General features: G+C 45.3%; 1 protein-coding gene across 1 annotated transcript; it reads left to right on the top strand.

Annotated features, from left to right (window-relative positions):
- Positions 1-1,279: 1,279 nt before the first annotated feature.
- Positions 1,280-8,997, top strand: LOC140128323 (uncharacterized). The gene is made up of 23 exons (XM_072149941.1): positions 1,280-1,400; positions 2,684-2,742; positions 2,956-3,048; positions 3,117-3,244; positions 3,333-3,470; positions 3,688-3,750; positions 4,115-4,267; positions 4,361-4,457; positions 4,538-4,755; positions 4,874-5,030; positions 5,117-5,325; positions 5,462-5,579; positions 5,658-5,863; positions 6,173-6,287; positions 6,362-6,531; positions 6,950-7,047; positions 7,127-7,230; positions 7,836-7,886; positions 8,000-8,180; positions 8,365-8,464; positions 8,540-8,630; positions 8,697-8,789; positions 8,865-8,997. The coding sequence occupies exons 1-23, from the start codon at positions 1,378-1,380 to the stop codon at positions 8,975-8,977; spliced, it is 2,778 nt and encodes a 925-aa protein (XP_072006042.1). The 5' UTR covers positions 1,280-1,377; the 3' UTR covers positions 8,978-8,997.
- The last annotated feature ends 46 nt before the right edge of the window (positions 8,998-9,043 follow it).

The raw sequence follows: 9,043 nt of genomic DNA, 5'->3' as shown, positions 1-9,043 counted from the left end.
TGCGTTTACAAACGTAAACGGTAATGTAATTAGGCAAATCAACTCTCTTCAGCTGTTGTATATGCGTTTCAAACGCAATGAAAACGCGACCAAAACGCAACGTGTGAACGCGCCCTCAGGGTGTGTTCACACGTTCAGTTTTTCGGATGCTGAGAACATATCATGGAAAGCCACCGCTCCTCCTCCTTCTCCTTCTTTTTCTTTTCACTCCTGGTTTAGACATTGTGAGGGCGCGTTCACACGTTGCGTTTTGACCTGCGTTTTCATTGCGTTTGAAACGCATATACAACAGCTGAGGAGAGGTGATTTGCCTAATTTCATCACTGTTAACGCATGCGTTAACAAAACGCATCGTAAACGCGATGTTAACGCATGCGTTAACAAAGCGTTAACGCATGCATTTTGTTAACGCATGCGTTAACATTGCGTTTACAAACGTAAACAGCAATGTAATTAGGCAAATTACCTCACATCAGCTGTTGTATATGCGTTCCAAACGCAATGAAAACGCAACCAAAACGCAACGTGTGAACGCGCCCTAAACTGCATCTGAAAAACTGACCGTGTGAAGGCAGCCACAGGCCGCGGTCACACGTACCGCTAGGCGCCCGTCATAACGCGACGCTAGCGCACAGGGGGAGGTCCTTGGCCCGAACGCACATGCGTTTCCAGGGAAACGCAAGCGATTGTTAAGCCGATCGCATGCGTTTCTCTGGAAACGCATGTGCGTTCAGGCTGAGGACCGCCCCCTGTGCGCTAACGTTGCGTTATGAACGGACGTCTAGCGGTATGTGTGAACGCAGCCACAGACATGGAGAGCGGCGACGCTGTTCCCAGCAGTAATGTTTTCTTAATCCTGGGGGCGCGTTCACACGTTGCGTTTTGGTTGCGTTTTGATTGCGTTTGAAACGCATATACAACAGCTGATGTGAGGTAATTTGCCTAATTACATTACCGTTTACGTTTGTAAACGCAATGTTAACACATGCGTTAACGCTTTGTTAACACACGCATTAACACCGCGTTTACTATGCGTTTTGTAAACGGAAACGTTAACAGTGATGTAATTAGGCAAATCCCCTCTCTTCGGCTGTTGTATATGCGTTTCAAACGCAATGAAAACGCAGGTCAAAACGCAACGTGTGAACCCGCCCTCGATGCCTTTGAACCTGCATGCGGCTAGAACTGCAGGGTGTGAACACTAGTCTGCAGCACCACAGACACGAGGACCACGGCCACTGATTAGTAACCGGTGATGATAATGGGCAGCACCTGACCCACCCTTTATAAGAGGCTCCTGGACCTTGCAGCTCCTTGTATCCTGGTATTCATGACTGTCTGAGCTCTGGGCCTGCTGCCTCATCGGGCTCTGCAGTCATGCACTTCACACTCCTCACTGGGTATGTCCTGGTACTACAAGTCCCAGCAGTTCTTATGCTATAGGGTGTATAGTATGCATAGTACCCTGGGTGGTGTATCTCCTCTTGTATATCCCTCTGCTGTATACCGGACCTAGTTATATGCACAGTACTACTTCCTAGACTTAATGTTAGCTGGTGCTCAGTACTACTTCTCATAACTTGTGTGTAGGGCTGGCGGCACATGTGGCGTTTTGAACCCGTTTTTGGGCAGTTTTAAGCAGTCTGTTTAAAAAAATGCATCTGTTTTTTGACCAGTTTTACCAGTTCTCTTAATTTAAAGGGAACCTGTCACCAGGGACCTAAATTTTTTTTTTTTTTTTTTTACTAAAGACAGATTGCACTGCAGGTGTCATGGGCTTTTACAAACGTGTCTCTCTGCCTTTTCCAAGAATTTGTATTACTATATAATTGTGTGTTATAACTTACTCTTGCATCCTGACAAAATCCTGGGGTAGTCACAGGGGCTGGACTTTGGTTTGGATGCATTTAAAAAAAAAAACATGTGACTTGTCTGAGCTGCAGGCTGTCTCCATGTTTGTGCTCCTGTACAGCTTGTCCCTCCCCCACTGTCATCTCACCAGGCTGTGACCTCTGAGAAGGAGCAGGAGGTGGGGCTGTACAGGAGCACAAAGATGGGGGGGGGGGGGCTAAGCTCTGAGGAGTGAGTAACACAGACGAGCCACATGTTGTCTTTTGAAATGCATCCAAACCAAAGTCCAGCCCCTGTGACTACCCCAGGATTTTGTCAGGATGCAAGGTAAGTTATAACTCAGTTATATTGTAACGCTAATGCTTAGAAAGGCAGATTTGCACTGCAGGTGTAATAAGTTTCTGCAACCTGTCTTTAGTGAAAATGAGGTCCTGGTGACAGGTTCTCTTTAAAGCTGGTCACAAAAGCTTTTTTTTTTTTTCGGACTGGTTAAAAACTGCCCAAAAAAACAGGTTCAGAACCCCACGTGTGCCGCCGGCCCAGGTTAGGTTGTGCACGGTTCTACTTCTCATAACTTGCGTGTAGGTTGGGTTGTTCGCGGTTCTACGTTTCTACTAGCTGTAGTATCAGCACAGTCCCAGTACAGTACTACTGCTAGGTTACTACTTTATACTGAGCTCTTACTTTGCACAGTACCACTACTTACCTTGTGGACACTTATTGGTTACTAGTTGTACATTACGGATCCTGCACGACTTCTCCAGGTAGCGTTGATGTCTCTATACTGGGTGCACAGTACAAGGTCTCACTGCCTAATCTACTTCTTGTTTAGGGTGATGTTGCTCTGTCTCGGTGGCCCCTGCTTGGCTCAGATCCAGAATTTCCCCCCGGGTAAGTATAAATTCTAGTCCCTTTCTACTTGGGCTTCCAACATCACTTGTATCTACTTGTGGTTGGAGTTCAAGGAACCTAATAATTTACGGGGCCTGTGGTATCCTACGATTAAGTTTCGGCGGGTTATCTTTGACCAACACCTCAGTTGTGTCCTGTGGAGATGTTCATCAAGTGTTTGGTCTTGTCTCTTATCTCTCACGTCTTGGGCAGGTGTCTCCGAGACAGAATGTCGTACTCGAACGTTTTGGGTCTGGGTGAGCCAAGATTTCTTTGGGTCCGATCCATGGCAGCTGGAGGTGGTCGGTGAGTAAATAATCTTTGTATTTGATGGGTGTCTCCTCGATGTGCTCTTCTAAGCGTCTTCATTGCAGGTGACTCTGGTGTAATGGATGTGATGTTCCCGAGTCGGGCGGCTCAGTGTGGCTACACGCTCACAAATGATGTATATGGAAATGTGGAAGTCAGAATTTCATTCCTTGGCTGCTGGGTGAAGAATACAGTAGGTGTCCTAGATGAAGGTATCTCCATGAGCTTAGCTACTGAGTCTTATTTACCTCTGACTACTTTTTCTTCTTGATTTCCTTCAGAATGACAACAAGTTTGAAGTCAAGTTTCAGTTCCGATTGGACAGGGACGGCCAGATCAGCATCTATCCACTATCCATGTCCTGCCTCACCGATTCCTGGGTTGTGAGGGAGATGGTCTGTGAGGAGAACTACATGGAGGTGACTACTGATGACCTACAACCCTATACCCTAGTTGTTTATCTTCTGGTTCTTAACCCTACCAAAACCCAAGGCCGTGTGATGCCCTCTACATGTGACCATGGCCACCTTCTTCTTGTCTCTGGTTCTACTACTCATTCATGTATCCATTGCCCATGACCAGCTTTGACCTGGTATACGTGTGTCGGTATTTTTATGTGTTTGCCCTTCGTTGCAGGTCTCTGTTGCGAGGACGACCTCGTCGACTATGCCTCATATTCTTTCTACAGCTGAACCTGTGGTGAGTCTATTGTTTGTAGATGTAGGACTGAGTTGGCCAAGGCTACTTTTGCCTCTGTCTATGCGCACTTAATGCAGTGGGCATCAATTTTAGGGACTGTTTGATTCCTTTAAAAGCCAAATCTTTGCTTCAGTGACCCTGCTTCGTGTTATTTGCCTTTGAGGGACCTTCCCACAGCGCAAAGGTGGTCTTTCACCAGCATCGCTACGATTCTTTGGCATATGTGGCAGGTCAAAACTTTTGGCTTTTTGGTTTTCTGAATCTTTGGCATCTTTTACAAAGGGTACCTTGGTATAATGTGGGGTCAGATGATTAGTGGTCACTGCATCAAAACCACAACCATCTTCTGTTTTTCTACTCCCAGGTGGGCATCTCTCAGAGTTGGCAAGTTGCATTTAACTCTAATGCAGGAATTCCTGCTAAAGATGCCATTGCCAAAGGCTATGGGGTCATTGCAACAGCAACTAGAGTGGTCTTCAGAGCCCCATACAAAACCCCAGAATCCCAGGTTAAGAAGGTAAGGGGCATCTAGAGATTTGGTGGTTGTGTCCCTATATGGTAGGGGTGGATCTTTTTGTGGTCTAATCTTATTCTGGTGACTCTTTCACAGATTGGTAACTATAACATTGATCTTCTCCCGAGTAATACAATGTACTTCAAAACCCTTCTCCGGATTATTGTGGACACAACGCTTGCATGTCCAAATGGTAAATGTCTATTATGGGGTTGGGGGGGGTGTTGTGTCACTTTTTGATTACTCATTCATGTTCTTGATGCTTCTGCCCAGATCCTCCAGTCTTCTCAGCTGATGCCCTCTCCTGGCTTTCTCCAACAATCATCTCTCCTCTACTCAGTGGAGATGTCACGAACAAAGCCTTTTATATGGGGATCAATGGAAAACTGATGAATGAGACCACGATTGAGGAGTACAACTATGTATTTCAAACTGACCCCATCACTGTAGAGGTCACCATTCCCTATGGGTCTCCTGGTGGCTATGTAGAGGTTGGTTATAGTACAGGACAAGATCCTCAAGGTTCTAGGTTGAGATTATGGGTGGTAGTATTGGGACAATGGTTGCCCCCACAGTTCATTCTTGCTCCTGGATTTATCTGTTTTGCAGAGTGATATTGTGAATAACACTTACATGACGATGTACAAGATCAACCTTATCCTTCAGCGCAGTTGGTTGGGTGTCAATGGAGATGACTTCACCAGACATACATCTTATAAAGCGATCACTGCCCCTGTTACTGTACAGATTCCTGTCTTCCTGGACCGTAAGTTTGGGGAAAATTTGTTAGATTTAATGAGTTGTAGAATAAACCAGAAAAAATGTGCACGTCAATATCCTGATCTCTTGTAGATACCCTCAATACAACCAACTACTTCAATGTGTCCTTGGGAAACTTCTACTCTGATATGAAAATGAAGTCCTTCATCATCCACAATGTTCCTGTTCCGCTTCCTGCATTGGGGCCAAAACAAATGACTGTTGTGGCCACCACCAACCCCAACAACACTCGGGTTTTCTACCTTACAGTGCCCTTCTCTGATCCCCTTGTGGAACAGAAGGTAGGAACCATGGTTGGGACCACCATTACTTCCATGGACAGTTACGTAGCGAAGTAGGGCTAAACTACAATTGGTAACTTGTGGACAGGAGTGGTATTTTTGTCATGAATGGTCTCATTAAATTTTCTTTCACCAGTATCTTGGCGGTAAAAGAAGGATGTATATACTCTACGTCACCTATATATTGACCCATGTGTCAAAAAACAAGAATTTGACATATCCAGGTGTTGTGGAGTGTGTCATAGAGAATGTTGGTGAGTACTGATTCATGTTTACTATGATGTATCCAATACATTTGAGCCACTTACAGATTTGAGACTTTCCATTTCTAGAGCCTCCAGAATTCACAAGTAGCTGCAAAAATGACCGAATGGTCCTCACCATAAAAAGAGGTAATATGGATTACTACTTGCTTCCATACATCCGGGAGCTTCCTCTAAATGATGCCCTGGTCAGATCGCAGAATATCACTGTCCGAAGCTCAGAAGCCTTCATGTACATCGAAGTGCCCTTCACTGCTGTTGGTCTGATTCACGAGGTAAAATGTTAGAATAGTAAAATTGGAATGGACTTAAGTGGGTAAACTCGAAAGGCAAGCTGGCACCAAATTGATCTAACTAGACCCTACAACAGCATGGTCACCACATGGCATTGATGGACCACCAAAATTTTGGAATCATAGCCATAGACTCAATGTGTCACTAATTCCAGGCTGTAACTGGATGTAGAACCTGATGGCAATGTGGTGGTGTTGCAGTAATGCTTTACAGCAGCCCATGGAACTTGAGTAGATGGGTATACATATCCAATTGTGGTGATGCTTGTTGTATGTATCCTAACACCACAGGTGGTCACGTTGTCCGGCTCCGTCGTGCGTCTAAACTTCACTTTCAGAAGTAACCGGACTGGGGAAGTAATGTTTTCGTATTCCTTCAGCTGTCCCTTCCCTCCAAAGAATCTAAGTGAGTCCCCTTCTAACAAACTCCAGTGTCTACCCACAGCCTACACTAAAAATTGTGTCTTGCCCAACCCACAGCCTGCCTATCCAATGGTACCATGATTGCAGTTATTGACAGTACACTCTCCAAACCTGCCTTTGATGCCCAGAAGGCCCACTTAAGAGATCCCAAATGCACCCCTCAGGAGTCTACGTCAGAGCAAGCACTCTTCATCTTTTCAGCATTCACTTGTTGGACCACACGCCGGGTAAGAACATTTATCTACCATATACCTATAAACTTTGATTCTGGCTTTAACGTTAATGGGTGTCATGGTGAAATGTGGATCAATGACCTCGTGACTAGCCTTCAAGGGCAAAGTCATGTGTCATGCCCAATTGGATGAGCTCTATGGCAGAGGTTTAACTAGTTTGGGGTCCTTGAGGTGGCTGAAAGCACAGTAGAGCCCCAAGTCTTGATGTACCCCCTCAGTTTACCAAATCACAAGATTCGCCTGTATAAATGGATGGATGGTCTTGAATGAGACTAAAAACCCCATGGAAATGTTGGCCTCCATGAGGGCTCCTTCTAGGAGCCAATGCTATGGATTGTTGGATTCAGAAAATCCCAGTGTTGATGGAAGTGCATAAGCTGATGATCTAAATCTTGATCTTCTCAACTTCTAGTTGGAGGATGATTATCTGGTGTATGAGAATGAAGTGACTTTTGATCGGCAAGTGTTGTTTCCAGCGCAACCCATCATTTCCAGGGATTCCTACTATAGGTGAAGAAACTCATTCATATTCAACGTAAGTTTGTAGCTTCCTTTTGATCCTATATGATACTTTCTTTTTGTGGTCTAGGTTGACTTTGAGATGCAGATATCCGCTCAAAGAAACCTTGTGGGTCAGTGCACAGAAATCTAATGGAGCAGCCAAGCCGGGAATTGCCAACTCTCCAGCAAAAGGTGACTATTCCAAAAAAGTTGAATCTTGGTTTTCACAAGATCTGGTTTCGGACTCTTGATGTGCACCAAAGAACTCTTGGCCTATAGCAGTGATGGCGAACCTTTAGGATACAGTGCCCAAACTACAACCAAAACCCACTTTTACGTTGCAAAGTGCCAACATGACAATTTGAGCAGTAACCTATTGATCTGTTGTATCACAAGTTTCAATCAGATTGGCGTCCTGAGGACACCAATACAATAGAAAGCAGGAGACATTAGGATTGTAGCTTCCCTTCAGGCTCCCCTGAACAGAAAGATTCAGGGGACCCAAAGCAGGAGCTCCAAAGATAATCCATCTCTGCCCACACCTTTTCACACCTCCTTCTCCTCCTGTAGTCCTGTTAGCCAAGTAAGGTGTCACTTTTAAAATGGCACTGAGCGTGACACGTCCTGGGCTGTCTTGGACTGAAGGGGGAAGCCTTGAGTCCTATCTGGTAAATTCTGGACTGGGTGCCCACAAAGGGCTCCGAGTGCCACCTGTGCCATAGGTTTGCCACCGCTGTCCTATAGTTTTGAAACTTTTCCAGCTTTGTCCTGGCATTGACTTAAGTTTTGTCTTATAGTATTACGGAGGAGAGCCAGGAATCATGTTGCTGACCTGAAACTTGCTAAAGGTATAGTGGTGAACTTTCTCCTTCCACAGGGTCCATGTGCAAACTGGTCCCTAGATCTTAATTTCGGCATCCTTTAGTCAATATTCTGTTTTATCCACTTTGACCCCAAACAGATGAAGCCTACGCAACATTTTACCATAATGAAGACTTTCCGGTGTCGGTGCAGCCTGTTGCTGTGCTATACTTCCAGGCAGGGGTGCATGGTACAGAACCAGTTGCTGCACTAAAGGACTGTTGGGCTACAACCTTCCCTGGCCAAGACGGGATCACACGATGGGATCTGATATTGAATGGGTGAGTAAAACAGGAAGTCTATAACCAACTTGGAGTGCAAAAAATTCTTTATCTTCATCAAGAATTTCAAGAACAACCTATGGGGTTTCGGTGTGGGCAAATCTCCTTGGAGATGGTTCATGTTTAGGGTCCCCTGTAGAGCAACCATCTTAAACTAAATTATTCTTGTGTACTTCACGTTTAGATGTGGTGCAGAAACTGAGACCTTCTCCACAGAAGTCCAGACATTTGGAAACGGGCTGCCACGATTTAAGGTGACCCTGCATGAGGCACCAACTAGTCAGGTAAAGGAAGAGGATTGGGTTGTGGGATGTTGGCTTATGATAGTTTACAATGGCTAAATCATGGGTTTCCTTCAGCTCTTCATACATTGTGTGGTTGTTATCTGTGATGCCTTCACTCCGCCTGAGAGCTGCCCTCAGACCTGCAACGAGACGCGACCCCTCCAAGGTAAGTGTAGTTAATTCGCTTATGGGATAATTATAAGGAACCCGGCTGATGTACTATCTCTTCCAGATAAAAGATCTGACCCTCTCCCCAGTGAGGTGGTATCTGCTGGTCCTGTGAAGATCCTGGCACATCCCAATGGTGTGTCTTATCGCCATGTTGGTAAGTTTCACACTACTCTTCCTGACCTGAACAAGTGGGTTTCCTTCTTCTCATCCAATTAATTTCTCTTCACAGCTGCAGAGACCTCATCGTCTACATGGACTTGGGTGCTGTCGCTTGGGCTCGCCGTCATCTCGGCTTTTACTGTTGCTGCGGTTTTCCTCACAATTCGGCTATTTATACACTGAATAAAAAAATTTTCTAATTATCTTGGTCTATTCATCGAATTGGGAAACTTCGTCCATTGTAACTGG

This window comes from Engystomops pustulosus, chromosome 4 (assembly GCF_040894005.1).
Source record: "Engystomops pustulosus chromosome 4, aEngPut4.maternal, whole genome shotgun sequence".
In the NCBI taxonomy this organism is placed as follows: domain Eukaryota; kingdom Metazoa; phylum Chordata; class Amphibia; order Anura; family Leptodactylidae; genus Engystomops; species Engystomops pustulosus.
This window is presented reverse-complemented; position numbering and strand designations above follow the sequence as displayed.